General features: G+C 36.7%; 1 protein-coding gene across 1 annotated transcript in view; it reads right to left on the bottom strand.

Moving 5' to 3' along the window:
* Positions 1–23,310, bottom strand: part of OCA2 (OCA2 melanosomal transmembrane protein) — a 149,422-nt gene that overhangs the window by 38,227 nt on the left and 87,885 nt on the right. Inside the window, exons 18-21 of the mRNA XM_072352357.1 lie at positions 17,721–17,848; positions 12,934–12,993; positions 12,311–12,415; positions 5,180–5,273 (exon numbers count right to left, since the gene is read on the bottom strand). Of these exons, the coding sequence (XP_072208458.1) occupies positions 5,180–5,273; positions 12,311–12,415; positions 12,934–12,993; positions 17,721–17,848 (387 nt within the window). The remainder of the gene's footprint in view (positions 1–5,179; positions 5,274–12,310; positions 12,416–12,933; positions 12,994–17,720; positions 17,849–23,310) is intronic.

Below are 23,310 nucleotides of genomic sequence, written 5' to 3'. Positions count from 1 at the left end.
CTTTAAAGCAGGACTTCATACTGAAAATGTGTGAAAATGCCCCAGAGTCTGAATGTCATGAAAAAAAACAAAACAAAAAAAAAAAACAAACAAAAAAAAACAAACAAACAAAAAAAACTGTGCTTGGATTTTTATATGAAGTTGAAGGTTTGGGCTGTTCTAGAAAACAGTAGAAAACAGTATGAGGTCAGTTTGGACACATGAATATCAATGCAGAGAAAATACTCCTTGCAGTCATAATGTTCTTATACTGTTATACTGCAGTTATACTGTTCCTAGGGCTACAACTGAAAATGAAACATTCAGTTAATATCCAAAGAGAGTTCTTTATAAAGAAAAGGCAAGCAGTCCTGTAGTTTACCGGAGTTGTAGTTTAAGGTTCTATCTTACTCCTTTCCATCACTGTAAACATCACAAAAACAATGGCAAGTATAGTCAGAAAGAAAACTGGATATTAGTAACAGAAATACAAAATATCTGCTGTGCTTTGCTTCCAGATGTGTCATTTAATTATGTAATACTTATTTTTTTCCTGCCCTTTAAATTCCAGAGGAGCAACCTTTCTCTTCAGAAAGATCCAAGATCAATTTCATATCCAACGATTTACTTTTTATTTAGATTATGAATTGTCTAATCATAGATTAAAAACAACTAAGCCAGGGCTGTCTCACTCACAGACGTAGAACTGAGACTCAGGATTTTGCACAATCAAAAGACTCCAGTAACCTTTAGAAACAACAGGAAATTTTAATATCCATTCCTGGTTAAATTCCAGTTCAGGTAAGAATATTCTCTCAATCAATTTTTTCCCTCTAGTTTCAGTTTCACATTGTATACAATTAATTTTGTAAATAAGCTGCAAGGTGCTCCCCTCGATCAACTGCTGTATTTTCACTCCATACTTTGGTTCTTGATTAACTTTTTAAACATTTCTAATTGAAAGGTGTTTAACAAATGCAATTTGTTGCAAATATATCAGAACTTAAAGGATCTACAATGGTACTTTTTCCCATAATATTATTTTATTTTTTCATGTTGTATAGAAGGCTGCCACTTTTCCCTCGCAGTGCAAAGAAGCAGGGCTGCATCAGTAATATAAACAGTATTTCTAGATTTGTACTTTCTCTGTCTAGAGATTACAGCTAGCTTGGGATTTTACTGATCAGAATCAGCGGGAACAATAAATGAGTGATTCTCCACTGTGTATGTCCCCACTTGAGTCAGGACTTTAAGAACGCTTGCCAAGTCAGAATAAACATAGCACTGGACCACTAAGAGAAATACAAGTATTTACCTACAGTGTAGGTTACTCTCCTTTAACTGTTGTCTTTAGTACAATATACTTGTAATACATCATGAAAGAAAGAAGTAGATTAAAAGGCAAACAAATGACACCTCTTCATATATCAAATGTACAAAAGTCCTTCAAACAACATCTTAGATATAATTTCTTCAGGTCAGAAAATAATTTTGTTCTATACAATTGAATAGTATGAATAGATGTATTTCTGACCATGCACTTACACAAACTGAGTTGAATCCATATTTCTTGATATTTTAAAACTTATAAGTCAATAGAAGCAATGCGATTAAAGCTCCTCTCACTCTGAAATTGCTGGAACTAGCAATCTTCATTTATCCTCCAGAATTTCAGGGCAGCATTCCCTACACATTATTGGAAAGGCTACATAAGTTCAGCCTCAAGCGATGCCATAATTTCATCATATACTGGAATAGAAAGCATTAATGAATAAAGCTTTATTCAGTATCCTCTCCTGTGAAATAAATATGAAAGCAGATTTGTCAGAGCACCACTGAAAATAAGTGATTTCCTTGTTTCCTTAAATTTCTTTCAAATTTCTTGTTTTCTTTCCCCTTTACTCTTCTCAAAGTATAATTGAAATACTGACAGATAATGCAGAAAAAGCAGAAAAGTGAACAGTACAATTTTTCCAGCTATTACTTGGTCACCTTGACTGTTGATGTCCAGACAGACATGAGTTAATAGGGCCTATCAACATTCAGAAGAACTGACAAATCAAAAGGCCTCAAACTCTAACTTTGGACATCCCTCTCAGCTCTTGAAGTTCTGCATGTTAAGGATTCCTATGTACCCTGCAAAGAGCACCTGACATTTTCAGTGGATGGGTAAACATCTGCCTCCTGGAAATGCTGGATTCCTCAGCACCAAATGGGAGCCTGGGGCAGCCAAACTCCCATTTCACAACTTCATCTTAGCTCCTAAAGATAGCTGGAACAAATGTAAGCATAAATTTCCACAACTAGATTTCCTGACAGGTTACCATGTTTGTATAAGAAAACTTGTGCCAGAATGGAGCTACAAACTCTGAGGAAGACCCAAAAATTTCAAAATTCTGACCACCTCCACAAGAACTGCCAATGGCCACCATCATTCTTGGCTTTCTTGATTAAAAAAAAGCAGAATTTTTCATTCTTTCTCACTTCTAGATATAGATTTTACAAGAGCAAGGAGTATCTACATTATTTTTGGTTACATCTTGTGTATGACCCCTACACCATGAAAGACAGAAATTTAATAGAAGCAGCTTTCTTTGGGAGACGGCACTGAAACATCACAACAGCATGGCAGTTAGTTATATTGTCAAAGGTCTCTCCATCTTGCTTGAGACTGATTCAGTCCTTTCATTTCCAGGACAACAGCTATAGCAGTGAAAGAAAATTACAGTCTTTTCTCATCACATCATCTTCCAAACCAGTAGCTGGCTGTGCACTTCAAGGCAGTAGAAAAAAGTAACTGCACCCACTGGAAATTTTTCAGTTTCACGGCGTTTTCCCAGACAGGCACAAAGGCTGATGTTCTCTTCATGGACACATAAGCAAACATAGTGCAGTGCTTAGCCTGAACCCTAGAAACACTATCCAATTACCAGTACTGAAACTCTGCATTATGTAGCAAACAAGTACTTACAAAATCTATACTTTTAATGTATTATTTAATCAGATTCTTCTACAAAAAGTCTTGTTTGCTACATTCCTTTGGTTGCATAAGGAATAACATGGTCCAATTTTTTTGCCTTAAGCACCAGAGTATAATGATATAATTTGCATCTCTGCCTTACAAAATGAGATTATCCTACCTTGAGAATTCCTTCACAACACTTCAGTGCTGGTAAGAATTTTTTTTTTTTTTTTTTAAGTAGTTTTAAAGCCCATTCAAACCTCCTCTTTTTTAAGCCCCTGCTATTCCATTTCTTCCATATTTGCTAAAACTTTCAAATGAAAATCTTTTCTACCATTTCCATTCCCTACCAATAAACTGCTATCAGGTTTTGACATGGGAAAGCTGGGACTAATTCCACAGACTGACACTCCCATGAGATCTTTGCTGGTATATGTCAGCATTCACACAGCTCTATCCTAATAGAGCACTGTTTGGAGAGTTTAAATTTTTGCAGATAATGATAATGCTCTTGCTTCTTATCAGAGTATTTCTATGTATTCTGTTTTCAAAAATGAACATTCCTTGTGTATTACCCTTAAATCAGACAATTTCTATATTAATTATATTTGTATAGTTGCTTTATATGGAAAACATATAAGTCTGTGTTAAACCTGAGCAGTGATTCAAAATGTCAAATTAGGGAATTTGTGTTAACGCAGTAACTGATACTGTAGGAATATCAGCTGATATATGTAAAGACTCGAAAGCAGGTGAAGTGTCTTTTGCTCAGAATAATTCAGTGAAATTTCATCAGTATAAATTGGTATGCCTCCTTATGAGGTTTGTTGATTTTTTTAATACGTGAAATTTTAATGAAATCAGAGTATCTTTTGTGATTAGCAAATTGAGAAGAAAGGTGATATTTTATGGCATACATCTATATAAAGACTTACTGAATATTCAGATCACTGGTTCTAAAAGGGAGAAGATTTGCAGATTAACGTCACAATGTAATGAGTAATAATGAGTACAGAAAAGACATTCCTAAAACGAATAACTGTTGTTTAGTATAAATTGTCCTGTCTTTGCAACATGCTCTTAAAATTCAATCTGTAAATTGCATCATTATAATATTTGTTTGGTATTAAGGTCACTTGTGCTAGCAATCACTTAACTAAATTAATGAATCTGAACTTGCATTAGTCACAAAATTGTTTCTGGTTTTAATTTCAATACATAAAGGAAACTATTTCAAGGATCCAGAGAGGAGAAAGGCTTGGACTTATTGTTGAAAATTATGTTATCCATTTTAACTTTATTTAACTTAACTGCCTCAATACTTATGGATCAGAACACCATCCAATACAATGCAATTAGCATTAACATTCTCAGTAGTCAAAAACAATATTAACTCTATTTCTTATTAATTTTTTACACATTTTAATTGTACTTAGTATACTTGTTGTATACTGTATCATGAAAACTTCATAAGCCATTTGCAGAACACAGCAATCAAGTATAAACATTAATTTTAAAATTACTTGAAGGCTATTCTCCTTTGTTGCTATAACAAATAAAGAAGAAATCTTGAGTCTACAATAGATACGTTTTTAATTTGAAAACATAAATGAAGCTACGAAGCCATCAGCTTGTTTTACACTAATGCATGTACAATGCAAGATATCCCAGTTAATATCAAGATGGGTTTTAGAAGAATGGCTATTAGCTTTCATTATTTGAGGTACATTTCCCAAATATTTTAATGAGAGTTTCCTTAGAGAAAGGAGAACAAAACAGGTCAGCAAATGGGTACTCAACCCATTTCTGTAAGCCAGCCAGAAAACCTCCTAGCAACTTCATTAAGCTTTGAATAAAGCTTTCAGATCACAGCTATTATTCATTTTCTGCATCTTTTCAGTGAGCAATGATGGATCTCTGTTCTGGAAACTAAATATATTTCTAAATTTTCTCTCAGAAAAGATCAGAACTCCATGAGCACCATCTGGACTTCTGCTTTGTGCATGCGTATTTTATTCAGATATAGTCTTCAAAGACAAATAGCAAAAATACAACTGTGGTGTATGCTGCATACAATGACTGGGATCCTCATCCAGGAGTCTTTGAAGCCAAAAAGAGCTGCATCAGGCCCTCACTATGCTTTGCATAATGAAATAATTAAACGTATTTGAAACAGTTTCTATGTAGCATAATTTCAAAGTTATTGCCTTTTGTCAACTTTCTCACATAAACACTTACCTCCAAGGCATGCACCCATGGCCAATGAAAATATTAGTGGTTTCACAGGCAAGTTAACATCAGGATCTTTACTCAGATTGAGAAGAACAGGAATCTATGATTTAAGAAGAGAGTAAGATTCAGGAGACAACAGAACTAATTTAAGCAAACAACTAAAACACAAGCAAATCCAAATGACTTTTTCAGTTTGTTTTTGTTTGTTTGTTTGTTTGTTTGTTTTTAATGATCATAATGAGCATCTTTGCATAATACTCTTGGCTTGTGCTCAGTTTTGCCCACTGACTGTGCTAGTCCCACAAGCCAAAGAGAAGGTAATGTCAATGTCAGGCTAATCCTGACAAAGGTTTACTACTGAAAAAACTGGGGATTCCTTAAGGTTATGAGTGCATCCAATTGGAGCTTTCTATTTCAACAGGGAACTGGCAGTGATTATATGCAATTCCTCATCCAGTCCTTGAAACCTGAAGGACAGTTATCATCCCTCTTCTACCTGGAAACTGCTGAGATGCCTAGATCTGCACACAGAATGCATCAATAACTAAAATGTTCCTAAGTTTGTATTATAACCAAAAGTGTCTGATCTGTTACAGAAAAAAACTGACAGACATCTATGTGACAGGCCTCTGAATTTATAAGTAGAGTTGAGCTATCTTATTCTTTAGAGTAACATTACGTTTACCAGGAAATGTATGTTATCCTAGGAAATATTTGCAACTTTTATGAATTTCATTTAATATTTTTTAGCAAATAAACATAAATCATTATAGCAAAATATGCTTGTAAATCAAATTAGGTTTGTAGGGAAACATTACGGGCTTTATTAGGTGATTGTTATGGAGACCAAATATGCAGCAGGCAAGCTTTCCAGTAGCAGCAGATCCCAGTCACCGCCAACATTCAAACCTAAGAAACTTCAGCTTTAGTCGAGGAAAACTGTTCAGATTTCTACGTCATTGAGTAACTTATTGGTCTGAAAGAAAGGCATAATCAGTGCTATAGAAAGAGGGTCATTAGCAAACAGAGAAGTGAGAATATTATTGACCTGTTTTTAAGATGTGCAGAAATCTACTGGACCAAAGGAGAGACTAAGGATAAAGAACAATGAAACAGCAAGAAACCAAGCAGGAAGTCATATATGGAAATAACTGATTTGTCTTAAAATTAATGCTTTCTCTGATCCAGAATTTACACTAGTGGTTACATTCATTACTTTTAATCCTCTAGTTTGTCCTTTGGATACATTATGCAGGTCTGATCTCAGACCTGGAATCCTGAAAAATGTTCTCTGTTTTAATGACTGAATGAAATTCACCTTTTACTGAACGCACATATTCTTTTGGTGTGGAACAATATACAGGTTTTATGAAGAATTGCAAACCCTCCCCTCCCCCTCCCTAATGTCATTGGTGCTAATCATCCCTCAAATCCTTTTATTGGTTAACCTAGAAAAAGTAATTTTTTAACAGTTATTCCTGAATTGTACATTGCCTGAAGATAGGTATTTCTATTTAAGGCCTGAAGAAAAGAGCATGCCAGATATCTTGCCTGTTTGGGCTTGTGTTTTTTTTCCATGATAAAGTCATTAAAGATTTCAAACTTTGTTTCTCTCAAACCACCCCTTCCAGAACACAATATGCAGTTCTGATTGTTGTTGCATTTATTTCAGTATGGTGTTTTGTTTCAACATGAAATGAAATAACTTCAAACAAACACAAATAACAAATCCCAGAATTAAAACATCTAGCTCAATTCAAATACAGCATTTCTTCCTGCAATGCAATTTTGACCCAAGAACCAGAGACAATTATTTACTGCCTTGGAATTATTTGCAAGTATCTCAGTGTAATACAGTTGTGTGACACAATCCTGAACTATTCAGGCTAGAAACTCTTTTTAAATTATGTGACTCTTCCTGTCATGCTCTGCCCCGCAGACATGGAGAAGCCTCCCACCTTGTGGGTAGAAAACATTAAAATGATAATCCTGTTTTCTTGCTTTTGAGTTCAATCCTAAACAACAAAGTATTTTGCCAGCGAGATCTCAAGTGCAGAGCAGTAATGTCATTTTCACACCCCATTGGTGAGATCTGTGTGACGAGCAGAGCCCTACAGTCCTCTGGGGGTCCCTCCCTAATTACAACACTATGAAGAACATGAGAAGAAGCAGTGCAGAGATTCTTGGCAGAGAGTCAATTGGGTGATTCTCTGCTAGGTACTTGCACGAGATATTCACAGTGCTCCCATCAGAAAGTTTGGTTTTCTGTTTACTGAAGAAGCTCAGCTTCATAAGTTCTCATTGACCAATAAACTCCTACTGTCTGAAGACACAGAAATGACGTAGAAGAAAGTCTGTGATCAAAAGTTTTAAACTTTATCATCTTTTAAGCATAAAGATGCAGTGAAACATAACAAGAGAAAGTGCAGCTTTGTAACGCACTTGCTTCTGAACTTAACTTTTAAGCCCAACAAAGTATTTTGCAAATATACACTTGACTTCACTCATTTTATTGTTATCTCCTTGACATAAAATTGCTTCTCTTCCACTTAGGAGTATTGTGCATTATTTTTAAAAGCTTTCATAGTAATTAATCGTGAATGTTAAAATTATCATTACTGATATAATGCTCCTAAGTACATTATTAGACAGTGGGCTAGATCAGCAATCCCAGGTCCCACAAATGTCTGGTTTTGCAGCAAGAAATAAACATAAATTATGCCTTAGCAATATTACATACTCACATAAAGTGAAATTTGGGTGTTTTCCCTATTGAAAGAAGTTAATCTCTACCAAAGAATAACATTTAAGGAAATAGAAGTAACAGCAGTAGTATAGATCTTCACTATGTGCCTTAAGTAAGATTTAGCATGTATGTAACTTTTGTGAAGAGATCTTCTAAAATGTTTCAATTTTGAATTATCAGATGAAAGATGAATGCAAAACCTTTGGTTAAATTTCTAGTGTTTCAGACAGAAATATATAGCTGATCCATAGAACACAACAAACCTTTCACAAACAATATTGAATACTCCATGTTTCAAATATATACCACAAAATTTCAAAAAGTCAATAGCGTCTTATTAAATCTAAAATTAAGTGTAATACCAACATTGTTCTAATTTATGTCCAAAGAATTTTAATGATACAAAATTATAGAATCAAAGAATTACCCAGGTTGGAAAAGACCTTGAAGATCATCAAGTCCAACCGCAGCCTAACCAGTACCCTATCTCTAAAAACCCTCTGCTAAATCATATCCCTGAGTACCACATCCAAACGGCTCTTAAACACATCCAGGGATGGCAATTCAACCACCTCCCTGGGGAGCCTATTCTAGTACCTAATTACCCTTTCTGTAAAGAAGTTCTTCCTAATATCCAACCTGAACTTGCCCTGGTGCAACTTGAGGCCATTATATAAAACTATATTTTCAGTGTATTACTTATTGATTCATTTTAGCTCTTTAGCATCCTTAAAATTAAACCAAGATGAAACAAATGAAAAGAAAGGAAGGTAAATTTTTACTTTAAATTAAGGCTTTGGAAAATATAAAACTGGAAGATTTTAGAGTAGGATTACATATGATGCCAATAACTACTAAACTAAATTTTACAAAACATTGTCAATTTTCTCATAACAGACCTTAGATTTATGTTGTGATATGCATTTGCTTTTTGTTTAAAGAGAATGTTGGGATATATCTCTATTCATTTTTTTTCAGAGGGAGTCTACTCAACTCTTTTCAGTTCCTTCCAGGTCCTTCCAGTCCTGATTGGATGAAAGTGAAATGGAGAGCCCTGAGCATTTTGCTTTAACATTTATTTTGATACTAAACCGCATTTCTCGTAAGCAAAAATGTGATCAAAATGTTAACATTTTCACACCTTACTGCCATAGCCTCTTCTCTTAATTACCAAAGAACAAACTGAATTAAGGGCTTCATCCTATTCAACTGTTTTTTATTGAAGAGCTTGGTCACAAGCATGACATCTCCCAAATCAAGGAGACAGAAAGAAAAAACTCTTTTGAAACTGAGAAGACCCTTCTCTGAAATACAAGCAGAAATGATGGTTTAGCTTAGCTTACTGAACCTCAGATATGAAAGAAGACCAAAGAGGAAAGGCACTGCTACTCTACAAGTGCTCCTCTCCTTCAGGGGGGTCATAAGCTGCTTCTGAGAGGGTTTAATTTCAGCCTTCTCAAATTTAATCTTTGTACAAGTGATCTCAGACTACCATCATGCAAAATGGCAACTTAACCATTCATTCATATTTATGACATATATGTGCAGCACAGTACAAGACAATGTTATATTGCCCATCTTGTCTACTTATGCATCATGATGGTGAAACAGCAATATACATCTTTATTTTAAGGATTCACTGCTGCTCTACAACTTGAAGTTTCACAGCACACATTTTGCTAAGAACTAAATGTGTTAGAGATGACTTCTGTTGAAACTGCAGGGAATGTGCATTAATAGAAAAGAAAAAGCTATTTCTGGTTTCTAAAGTTGGTGATCAGTCTGTCTACAGTCTAATAGCATTCAGTCTTACACATTTATTGAGCACTGAAATGCAGAAAATAAATAGAAATATTCAGCAGTATGGAAGGAAAGAAGATCCAAAAATAAAGGGCACTAAGAATATGAGATAATGATGAAAATTTAAGTAGTGCAAATGAAATGATTCTGATAGTTTTAGAGATAATAAATAGTTGTCCAAAAATTATCTAGTTTCCAATAAAGACCTGTCAGTGACCAAGTCACCTTGCAGTCAGGTGGTTAATTGAAATTGCTCGTTACGCTGTATTGAGGAAATAGTATTTAAGCTCAGCTAAGAGAAGGATTTACTATGGCTATATTTTTAGTTCTGGTAATAAAATAAAAATATAAACAGATGGCTCCAGCATATGCAGCTGATAAAACACGTCAATTAAATTTAAAAGCGTGCTGGTAATAAAATCACATCACCTAACATTCTAAGGGCAGAAATCTGTGGCTATTTAAATGACAATACTAGGAAAATACAGACTTCAAAAATGAATGAATCTTCCCATTACAGAATGTCACAGTGAGTTTAGCCTTTTCCAAATGGAAGAAAAAAATCAGAGGGTTAAGAGAATGACACATAGAGTATCAGTACATGATTCACCATATTTGTTATTCAGACAAGGGATAGACATACAACATGGAAAAAAACCACCGAACTTGCCATTCTAGAATTAAAATGCTGCAGATTTTGCAGCTAAGGTTTTGGTTTATTAATTCTGCATGCACAGAACACGTTGTGGGTTGCTTAATGCAGCTCCCAGATACATTTATATATATTAAATTTGTCATTGCCAACACAGTCCTTTGCATACAGAATTCATACAGTTTCCCACAAGGACTGTGACTAAGTCAGAATTTGCTACAGTAGAATTTATTCATATTAAAAAAAAAAAAAAAAAAAAAAAAGAAGATTGATTTTCCTATAATGTGTGGACAGCTATCACAATTGCTAGGCATGTTTATGCAATTAAGTATAATAAACAGTCATTCAAATATGCTTAATTAGAAAGTTGAACCTCCACTTCCCAGTGCTTAAAAAGAATGTAAAAATCTTGGGATTACAGTACAGCAACTAAATTTCAATCTCTTCATCTTTTTGGAGGGCAATTTGTGACCTTTGCATTCATGATAAATTATGTGAAACAAAGGGTGATATGCTCTGAAAACAGTTTTGTCATGGTGTAGGTTTGATGTTATATTTTAGTTTAATACAAAGTTCTGCCAAGACAGGAACATTGAGAGAAAACAACTTATAACAACCTAATTCACTTCAGCAACTCAGTGCACTGTTTCAAGTAAGCAAGTAACTTTCTAAAGCATTTTCTATAGCTGTTCTGAGATCTTTCCAGAGAATCCAGTTCAACTGCCTCTATACACAAATTCCATACTGTACTGACATTTTTGATAATGATTTTGTGCCATGTTTACTATTGTCTAGAGCAAAGAATAATACACCAATTTTGCACTGTTGCACTGAAAAGGTGAGGTAGGATGTAAAAAGGATAAGATGCCTCAAATAAACTGATCTGGTTTCTACCATTTAGGAATTTTTAGTATACTCATGCTCTCTTTAAAATAAGTTTCCTTTCTTTCCTTTCAAAACACATAGAAGACTTGTTGGTCTACGTGCATGCAGCTGTTTGGTCCTTTTTATTACTCCAAACCAACTTTCACAAATTAGCTGGATATAGGGTAAAACATTTTAAGCCAAGATTTCTGCATTATTGCTTAATCCTAAAGTGTTTACTTGGAAGTGACTCATCCCGAACCAGTGCTCCTCTTCATGCCTATTGTTTGCAGTATGTTGTTTTTAAATCAATATAGTTTAACAGGAAACACCACAGTAATAAAACCAAAATCTCATTGTAGCAAATCATCACAGAGCAGTTGCAAATCTATTCAAACCGTTCTATGCTCTGCATGAAGTGTCTTAAACCTTAACTCAAAGCATGTATATGGACTCACAATGACAGTAGATGAAAACAGGCGCATAATACTTCTAGTTAACTGAGAACATGGTGTACAATTAATAATTCCTATGGCATAATGAAGGAATTACTGGACTTTAAACAGAGATCATGATTGAATAATCACGTCCTAATTTGTTATAATACTGACTTGCTACTTTTCTGATATTAAGACTCAGCTGCTGAAAAACATTTTTTATGTTTAATATGATTTGCTGTTTTATGAACTAATTACATAAGTTAGTAGCAGAAAGTTCAAGTATTAGAAAACAGTGTAACTGCATAGCAGTTAGAGGGAAAACATTGACAGAAGCAGATGGATACTGAAAGTGTCCATCAAAAATACAATTTTACTTTTCAGCTATGCATGTTGACATAGCAGAGTAGGAACGAAAGTGCAGAAATACAACTCAAATAGTGAACCTAGTTCCACAGCCAACTACAACTGCTAGCAGCAGTGGTGAAGAAGATGCCTAAACTGGCATGAATGAGCTTGTAATAATGATGAAATCAAAGAGAATAAAGAAAATTGCAACATAGCACATCATAACCAGCAAACTTAGCTTCCTTCTCAGCACCAGGAGGAGGAAACATCAAACATGCAAAGACTCCTACCATTGTAGCTGTAAATGGGATATTGTCAATCACAGACGAAGCCAAAGCAGATACCCAGAGCACTAAGATGATGGCCACTACCAAGCGCTGGTCCTCAGGAACCACCTGGATTTAAAATAGGTTAATTTACAACTTTGTGAGATCCGTATTGCTACATCTCCCTAATGGCAGGTGTTTACAGTTTTAATTTACCAACAGCTTTTATTCCTTCAGGCTCTGAGATAGGTTAAGTAACACAATTACTAAGCTTTTTCCAAGGAAATTAAGACAAATAGAAATAAAAATGCTGATATTTCTGATACTCATGTTTCAGGCAAGAAACAAAACAAAACAAAACTGCACAACTGTGAATTTTCCCTTTTCACTGTTTATATTAGTTTGCATCTTAGCATGTTTTTTGTTCACTAATCTACAGAAAAGGTTTTTCTTTTTCATTTATAGTGACATTTCTTCTAGCTGTGCGTAGACATGCACGCCCCAAGGTATAGCATGCCTTCTAGATACTGCTGATGCAGGAGTATAATCATTAACACAAAATTCAAAATGAAAGTATTTTTCAGTATTATTCTATTGGAGTAAAGCTATTTTTCTATATTTTACTATTGTAAACATTTTAAACATACCTTTATTAGCAAAGCTGTCTGTTCTCCTATGTAGTCTATTAAATGCAGATGAGCCAAAGCCTAAAAAAAGACAATGATACCAACTGGTGAGGCATCTGATGCAGATACATTTCTCAAATGGACATAAGCAAACACAAGTAATTTTCATCCACAGGATGTTGGTATTCATCTCATGTAGCTTTTACAGCAACTTTGCAGTTTGTGGAAGGGACGCGACAGAAATTGTAGCTCTATATGTAGAAGTGGGTTGCACCAGAAAGAGCAGAGAGATTGCTTAAAGAGCGTGGGGCACAGGCATTAGAGAACAGCTGAAACATGAAGATTACATTCTTCAGTGAACACGTTTTCTGAGGATAACTGATTTTTTATCCAACAGCCCCAAAACCTTGGACATAATTGTAAGCATAATATAGACAGCAGTGTATTGTGTTTAAAAGGTCAGATGGAATCAGGCATCTTGTGTTAAGACTCAGGTGAAAAGAGAAAGCAAAATATATTTTTCCATTAAACAGCTGCATCAGACCAGTAAAAAAACAAAAACAAAAACAAAAACAAAAACAAAAAAACAGTGTTACTCATCTGCTGAAACTGAGCAAGAGACCTTGGATGGATGGAAATTGGCAGAGAGACAGCAGCACTTAGGAGACAGAAAAAAACAGCTCTGTGATAGCACCCAACCTGAGGAGGCTGTCCCTATAAACACTGGAATGTAGGGCAGCCAGGTCCAGCATGGGGAGCAATTCCCATTTACACAGAATATCTGTACAGTATCTCATGCAGCCCTGGTTACTATCATGCATAAAGATACTCCAGTTCAATAGCTATGGCTTTGGTTTCTCATTGGCCAAATAGGAGAATGCAAACTGAGTCCTTACACCCCAGGAGAATCATCTACTCCTTCAAAAAACAAAGTGAAAGGGAAAATTTAACTCATGAGAGAGAGCCCTTAATTCACTTTGGTCATATTTTTCTTACAAGGGTGCAGAGTGAAGCGCAATTTTCAGGTTGAATGGGATACATCTATCTTTTGACTTTTCTGTTTTTCAAGAAAGAAAATCACATTATTTTTTATTCAGACTGGGCCAAGGTGCTTTCCATTTCCCTGCCACGACAGAAAATCAGTTAGCTGAGACATTCTGCTGACTGAGAGCACTGCCACACAGGGCTGCAGAGGTCAGCATTCACATGACATGATGCCACACACAACAGGCAGTCAGGCAGAGCCCTTCGGAAGCATCACTGGGAAAAATGAATAAATAAATAACAACCATTGAACTTGCATGCTGTCAAATCTCATGACAGAGATGGATCAAGGTCCTAACTAATACCGAGTGGTGCAGTGTAAGACACAGTAAAGCCAGAATGACAGCAGAGCTGTCAACCAGACCAGCAATTCCTGTATCTGCATCTCAGCTGGGCAGCAGTGTGCATCTGGGTACCACCAGTAGCACAGGGCACCAGCACCCACCTGCTGCAGGAGCAGTGTGGGCAGGCTGGTAGTTTCCAGCTTGCCAAGAGAGTAGGAGATGTAGAAGTAAAGGCAAGGAAGTTCTGTTGCATACAGTCCTGGACAACTCACTGAGGAGATCCAAGGGAACACTCTCCCACTGAAAAACATAGGCTAGAGTACAGCCAATAATGCTGGCACAGAGACTGCATTAATTTTTAACAATGCACTGCACAGGAAAAGGTATATCTACGTTTAAACATGCAGCATAGAGAAAATAAGTGATAAGACTTTTAATAACATATGCATTCACCTTACATTAAAAATAACGACTTTTTAAATTGCTTTAACTTTTCAGGATAAAATTTTTTAACAAACACTTCGTTATAATTTTAAGTTACTGCATTGATTTGATGCTATTGGGGTTGCTATCTGAGCTCATTAACTCAATGTTTCTCAAAGTCATTTTTAAAACGTATGCAAAAGAAAGAACAAGAATGAGCTGTCAGATTTTTCTGTGAGTGCTTTGTGTTCAGACTTAAACTTCTTAACACATAGTTGTCAGCAAGCGGAGCTCGGAGTTACATCTGGTTAACACTGCTGCCTTATTATTTAACTAACTATCAACACAACATATTTCTTTTCAGTAACACTCAACATTTCTTTTGGAATCCAGACGTGGCATTACAAAAGAGATATTCGGGAAAGATGGAAGCAAGGAAAGGACGTGCACATGCCTCCTGCAAGAGTCCGTATGCAGGTAGCCCATCTCATTAGAGATGTGACAGTACTAATCACACAACCAACTTTAAGATGTCCACAATTTCCAGGCTAATTGCCTGCAAGCACCTAGCTGAAAGGCAGCAATTAGCACCTGCCACCGGATTCCCGAGAATGTAAACTGCACACGGGGTCTCCACGATCTTCCTGTGCACTCTGAGAGGAAGAGATATTACTGCACTAATTGGTGCCTTCCAGCATACGAGTTCCCGAGTGACAGCTCAAAATTAGAGCCTTACTGCAGAAAACATCAGGTAACATTTTAGATCAAAGTTTATACAGAAAAATTTGCATGAATCACTCTTCTGGGGAGGATGTCATGATGACTGATGTAAATAAACTCTGCCTGAAGGGAATGTGACCATTTTTGACTGAACAAAACAATGTACCAACAAAACAATGAGAGGCATGGGAACGTATGTCACAGAAAGAAGCAGAAAGAAGAAGAAAGATGTTACAGTCTGCAACAGACAATTGAGAACAAGTACGAAAAAGACAGTTGTAAAGACAAATTACCTGAGGACACAACTGAAAACAGAAGAGATTCAAAGAATATACATCATTTCATTGCAAAAACATCTACCAGACTGGACTGACAAGCACCCAAAGGCAGAGCCTCCAAGAGCTCCCATGTCTAAGAAACTTAAGTTACATTTTCCAAAGTGTCTTGTAGCCTAGGTCCCACACAGGTTTTAAGTGTACTTTCTAATAGTGAAGGGAACATTTCTAGAAGTAAGAAATAGTTTGAGAGAGGCAACCGTCTGTGGTGAAGGATCACCAGGAATATGAGCTGACAATGGCAGAGAGCCTGATCCACGGAATGATTCCCTATACTTCAGCGCAGATATTTCCTTGGACTTCTTTTCCTGACATTGTCCACCTTAAGAAAAGAAAAATGCCTTGACAAAGAGTGTCAGCTCCTGCTAATCTGAAGCATAAGGGATAATACTTATCCATTTTTCTTATTTTGTCTGAGTATTTTTCTTTTTCATTCATGGGATATAAATGAATATCTCCCACTGTAAGAGTTTCTTTCATGACCTTAAATTGCTGTTACTCTAAAGAGCCAGGAAAAAAAAAAAATCTTTCATTAGCAAACTATTCACTGGTGATCTGAGAAACCATAAAAGTGAAGCTCAGTGAATTATAACAGTCATATCTGAAGCCTAGCAGCAAATGGCAAGTAAGTTCCTGTGTGCTTTACTATGTTATTGTGCAGTCACACAGCGCTCAAAACAAAACTGTTCAATTCAAGCTAAAACAATAAATACATCAGGGAATATAACTAATACACTGTTACAGAAGCAGTAAAACAAAGTAAAAATGGCTTCAAAATGGATCCCCTATGAGAGCCAGAAAACAGAAGGACTTATAGAAGCTGATAACATAAAGAACTGAATTGCCTGTCCTAATGAATGTGTTTTAAATCAACATTTCTTGATGAGTTTTAGACCATCTAGTTCTCAAACGGGCTTCTTAATGGTAATCAGAGTTTCTTTTCATCTTCTCAGAGGTTACCAGATTTTGACTTCCAGTTTGGAATTAATTAAGAGTTAGCTGAATTATTCACTGTTTGTATTTAATTCAAATTTAGTTTATTGCTTTTTTTTTTTCCTCCTGTTTTTATAGATCCCAATTTACAAATTCTTGGGTTCTCTGCAATTACTGAGGAACACAGTGGGGGTGTTGTATGTTATATTCCAGGCTTTCCCCAGACTACTTATACAGACATTTCATTACCTATGGCAGTGCCAGCAGTCAAGGAAGTTTTACCAGCTATCTCTGCAAAACCTGACAACATCACTAAATGACTGACAAATCACTAAATAACTGACAAATCCAAAGCATTCTAGGGAATGCACAGAAACCTTACTGACATGTAAATGTGAGTTTTCATACACAGATTTCTCCAAGTATTTGAAGCAAAAACAAATCCAGTCAAACTTTACAAAAGCATCAAATATTAAACAGGATAAAACGTGCCTGGTAAAGCAGACCGTCAGGAACAGACAGACACAGAGAAACTACGCAGTAGGATATCCGCGCATCTTGAGTACTGAACATCTTCTTAAATTACAATTGCAAACTGAAGTTCAGTGATATTACCCTTTCAAACCATTCTCCTACATCTGACAAGCCCATTGATGGCCTGCATGTAGCAGAAAGTATTAGAAGCAGTTTTCAACAATGGTTTATATTCTTTCATTTTTCCTGTTGCTTGTCTAAATAATTTCAGAGTAAACACATAGATACAAATAAACTGTCTGTACACAGGGACCACAGACACACCAGAAACAAAAAATTCAAGTTATTGGAAATGACTGTATTGAACGGATACAGCAAATGCAGCAGAATGAAAGTGGGAACAGACACACAGTGAAAAATTACTCAGAACCAGCTTCCACCACTCCACCATTTTACTCTATACAACTCTGGCTGCATTCAATCTTCACTGTGCCTACGGGACTGAATCTGCAGGATGCTTATGCCCTGTAGCATATATAACTCATAACTCACATTTTAAGTCAGTTCTCAGGCTTTAGAACTCACAAAATCTTACCTCCATGAGAACAAATAATGCTGCAAAGAAAAGAAGGGTCGCCCATTCCACTCTGCTTAATATCATCTCAAAGTCATGGATGTCTGCTAGCACTAGTAGCCAAATGGCTCCCAAAATGGCAATCCAGCCTGCATTAGCAAAAAGAAAACATCAGGAAAAGAAAGAATAATGCTTCACAATTCATTTTCTATTTACTAGCCATGTAAAAGTTATAGTATTGTGTTTGTCAGTTAAAGGATTTTTGTCTCTAGTTCTGTAACAGGTGAAGTTCAAACATAATCATAGAATCATAGAATTGAGTTTGTAGGGACTATTTAAGGTCACCTGGATCAACTTGCCTACAGTGAACAGGAACACCTACAGCTCAGTCAGGATGCTTAGAGTCCCATCCAGCCTGACCTTGAATGCCTCCAGAAATGTATCCACCAAATACCTGGGCAACCTGTTTCAGTGTTTCACTAATTTTAGTGTAAAAAACTTCTTCCTTAAATGCAAAACAAGTCTCCCCAATTTTATTTTGAAATCATTTCCCTTTGTCTTGTCAAAGCAGACTCTACGAGACAGTCTGTCCCCTCTCTTCTTATAGCTCGCCTTTTCATCCTAACAGTCCTCTCTCAGATCTCTTGGAGCCTTTTCTTCTTCAGGCTGAACAGCCCCAGCTCTCTGAGCCTGCCATCTCAGGAGGGGCATTCCACTCCTCGGACCATTTTTGTGGCCCTCCTCTGGACTTGCTCTATCAGGTCCATGTCTTTCCTGTACTGAGGACTCCACATCTAGATGTGGAGAACTCACTCCAGGTGAGTTCTCATCAGCACAGAGTAGAGGGGCAAGATCACCTCCCTTGACCTGCTGACCACACTTCTTTTGATGCAGCCCAGGATACAGTTGTTAGAAGATAGATGGAAGGGCTCTGCAGCCCCATGAAAAGCTCACTGCAGCACCAGGACATTGAAGAATCAAAGGCTACATGCTGTAGAAGGGAATCTCAGGAAAACAATCTTTGAAGCAGCAGAGAGAGATCAGCTTTAAACAGCACAGGAGACTCTTTCCAGAAAGGATTTCTATATACATCCTCACATGTTAAGACGCATTTTGGTAACAGAGAAAATGCAGAAGAAATGTGCAAGCAGATAAAGAACCTAGTTCGTGAATCTCCTGTCCTAGCAATACTCACTCTCTCTCTGCACAGCTAAAATTCTTTCCAGAGATGTTTGATTTCTCCTGAACATTTATCTTGAACAGTAGAATGAGACTTCAAACAAAAAATAGGTAAGTTCTTCCCTTATTATTTTTTTTTTCTTCCTTGGGATGATGAACTTTTCTTCCACCTTTCTTTTGCTCTTCTTTAACTTAAATAGTAGATTATTTTTTTTCTTTAATGAGTAAAACCAAGATACATAATTTGAGGGTTTTTTTAATAGCATGGAAATAAAGCATCCCACCTCTTCAAGTCATTTCTCTCTTTGTTGTGACTCTTTCAGACACCTGGTGCTATTTCATATAGTCACTGTTGAAAAGTGATGAATTCAAAAAACTGTGGAACATGTAAGAAGGAAAGAATAACAATCTCTGCTGTCAAGAATCTTTAGATCTCAAACTTAAAATCAAATTTCAAGTGTAACTTAGGGAGAATCGATCTCTGCTACATAACACAGATGAATAAAGGTGAGCTGTCTGCAGCTGTCCTCAAGAACAATGGGATTGTTCTTCTTTTAGGTTAAAAAAATAGAGATCCAAAACCATCCAAGAGCTTAAAATCAATATCAAGCTCTCTTCCATTTTAACCTCATGTAAATTTCAAAAGAAATAAATAAACCAAAGTTTCTGCTTGTTCATGATGTTAATTTTAATTTAATTTTATTTTTTTCCCCAGTGCCAAGGGAATAAAGTCTAATCCTGGTGCTTGATTGATCCAAAACCGAAGTCTCATAGCCAGCTTTGCTCACCACCACAGACTGAAACATCACCACACACCAAGCTGAGCAAGTTTGGTCCCTGCTTTCACACAGTGATATAATTAATGCTTGGTCAAAAGTACTTTGTGAATGAACATTACACTGTAAGAGAGGAGGTGAGCTAAAGCCACCACAAAAGAGAGAAAAAGGGTGGGAAAACCCATCTGGTCCCTCTCACAAGTGCCATAAGAAGATGTGAAGTCAACTTGCCCTTCCTTCATTCAAGGCAGGCAGTCTCCAAAACCAAACCTTTGCTCTGTTGGTTATGAAATTTGGCATAGACAGGGTCAGTACACCCTATATTACTTGCAGGTAGAGGGATGTCAAGTAGTAGAAAAGGTCTGGTTCAGCTGTATCAAGGGGAAAGCTGGATGTTTGCACTGTAAAAAGATGTATAGATTTATCTATTTATAGATAAATAGACTTTATTGAGTCTTTCTCTTAACAAAAGCTGGTGAGTTGCATTGTCCTTTTTCTTTTAGGAAATGAGAGGAGAGCTGGGTCATAACTGTCTCAGCCTTCCAAATTTTGCAAGGATCTGGAGCAGTTGCCTGTCTCTATTTAAGGCCATTTTTCTCAGCAGTCATTTGTGCAGATGACTCCCTTTTGTAGCTTCGGGTACCCACAATCTTGCTTTTTTTTTTCCCCTCTGTACTTGTGCTGTGCTCTGTTAAGCAGATGCCAGATATTCCTGTGAAGAATAGGTATTTCTGCCACCCATTGAGAAGAGACTCCAGAGCTGACCTCAGAGTGGCAATACCCTGCACTCCTTGGGTCGAATGCTGGATCATGGCATAAAGTGATAGTGGGTGCAGATTTTTTGTGCACCTGCTCCTGGGTATGCATCTAGCTTGAATGTAGCAAAGGCAAAGCTCATACAGAATTTCTTCCAGGAAGCTTTTAAAAATACTCGATAGTCTCTTTCATATCAAAGGCACTCGCAGACTGCATGAACAGTTACAAATCACATGAACAGGAGTACAATAGACATCTCCATAACAGCAAAAAAGAGGGGAAAACTGTCAATTCATAAATCCACGAAGGCTGGAAAAGACTTCTAAGATCATCTGGTCCAATCATCCACCTACCACCAATCACACCCACTAAACCATGTCCACCTGTGCCACATCTACACAGTTCTTGAACACCTCCAGGAATGGTGATTCCCTGGGAAAAACCACTGGAGACCAGTTGCCAGCTGTATTTAAGTCCATTCACCACCACTCCTTATGCCCAGCCCTCCAGCTAGTTCTTTACCCAGCAAAGAATGTACCTATCTAAGACATGGGCTGCCTGCTTCCTCAGAAGAATACTGTGGGAGGCAGAGTTGAAGGCTTCACTAAAGTCCAGATTGACAAAATCCACAGCCTTTCCCTCATCCATCAAAATTCCTGACATCTCCCACATTTTTTGCAATTATCACTAATATTTTCTACCTCTCCCCTGTCATAGGTTACCATGACACCCCCAAAGTAAAGTGAATCAGTCCATTCAAGTTAATTAGCTATTTTCACTAAACACTAAGAAAGCAGCATGGATGTGCACTGGCTAATTTCAACTCCTAGGTGTTCTCCAAATTCCAGTAGAATACAGTGGGCCCAACTCTTCTTTAAATACAGATGGTGACAATTCCTGTTAGAGGGAAACTACAAGAGAAAGTAGACAGGTCCAGATCAGGAGCTCAGCGGCAGAATTTTACTGCTGTTTTGTACAGATGCAAGTGACAGCATTAGGTAAATGGGTGTGAAGGATTAAAGAACAGGAATTGCTCAGTAGTTCTGGAACAATTGAGATAATTCTAATGAAATACAAATGAAGCTAATGAAATACAAATGAATTGCACTAGAAGTGGATAGAGTTAGCATTTTCTTGCACCATGGGCTTTAGCAGTATGTAGTGATTCCATGCACACAGCTTAGAGAGAGAGAACAGTGGCCTGTTCCTGAGGAATACAGATGGGTAAGGAACGTGTCTTTTCCTGAAGCACTCCTGCAAGCAGAGATCTCTGGAGAATTGAAGATGTCAGCTGCCAGTTTGAGCTGTACACAGCTTATCGCAGTCTACATGCACAGGCTTTTCTGAATTTACTATCTTTGTAGTAACTGCAAAGAGGAGATATATGTAGCCACCTCCCAGAGGATGGGTACAGTACAAAAACAAAAGGAAGAGACACAAAGAAGGAGAGAAAAAAGATGGAGTCTCTCAAGGAGTTTTGGAGGAGTTCCTGTAAGATGTCCATTTATGACATGGTTTGATTTCAGGCATCCTGCACCTGGACAAGAATAACATCTTCCAATACCTGAAGGCCACAGTAGTCAGTGCAGGCTGTAACTACTCAATTGACTGCTCTCCGTCAAACTGTTTGTCAAAGTGAAAAATGGAGTCTGTACAGACATTATGCGGCAACCTGACCTCTTTAAGTGGGCTGGTGTCCAAAGGCTTTTTTAGATAGTGCTCCTTTAAAGTATGTTCAAGATAGTAAATGATATTGTTTCATATATTTGAGTGTGTTTGCATTTGCTTTGGATTCAATTTGAAAGATTCCTCCATTTTCAAAGACCTGAAAATACCAGTATGCATTACAGACTGGCATGACTATTCCTTTATTTTGTAGCTTACTGGGCCACAAGAGACAACCAGAAAGAAGAGAAGGAAATAATTTTTAAAAGAATAACTTCTCATTACTACAATGAAAGCAAAGCCCGTTTATAGTTCCACAAACTACTTCTTTTACTGCCTTTCAGTGCCTCTGTTTCACAACAATTGGTGTTCTGGAAATATAATGCAGAGAGAAACTGAATCTAAATTCCATTCTTGCACTGACGCAGTACCTGTTAAAGACAGTGACAGTTTGTTTATTTTAGGAAAAATAAGATGATATTTTATCATAAAAAGCACCTTGAAAAATTATAATGCATTCTTCATAGAAAAGACTCTTGTGTCTTCTGCCAGAAAGCAGGAAAATGGTACAGCAGAAATAGCTTGAGTGCTTTTCTTTTCTTATTCACTTTACCCAGTAGGGAAAATCACATTCGGAACGGTAAATAACTCATGATGAGCAGAACACAATTGCAATCTTGATAAATAAAAATAAAAATCCTATTTTGAAATAATCAAGCAGAAGAACTAGAAAATATAAAACAATCTAATATCAAATAGAAGTACAGAATATGCGGGAGAAAGCTAGGTGAAAGGGAAATAAAGGAAAGGAAGAAAATACTGTGTAATCTGCAGGTCTTTCAAATGCTCATTAAGAAAAATCTGTATTCCTTAGTAAAAGTAATTCTGTCTGACCTAGTAGCAGCTGAAATGCATAATAAGCTTCCTCTTAACAATATGAACATGTCTTTCGATATGAATACTGAGAATGCATTTAGAATTTACACTTCTGGAAACTCAAATGATGGTTCAGACATTTGCACTGAAAACTAAAGCCAGGATAACACCTCTGTACTGGCCTGGGCAAAAGAAAGTGCTGCTCAGGATAGAAATGTTGGATTCTACATTTAGGCAGGAGTAGTTAAAACTGCACAGCTCCAGGATGTTAAGCACCTGGATACCTAAGAGTCCTGCAGGGAAGACGAATAACACAGAAAGTCACAACTGAGCGTGATGGTCTCCTTAAATACAGAATC

Source organism: Excalfactoria chinensis, chromosome 1 (assembly GCF_039878825.1).
Source record: "Excalfactoria chinensis isolate bCotChi1 chromosome 1, bCotChi1.hap2, whole genome shotgun sequence".
Lineage (NCBI taxonomy): Eukaryota > Metazoa > Chordata > Aves > Galliformes > Phasianidae > Excalfactoria > Excalfactoria chinensis.
The sequence above is the reverse complement of the archived record's forward strand: the minus strand, read 5'-3'. Positions and strand labels throughout refer to the sequence as shown.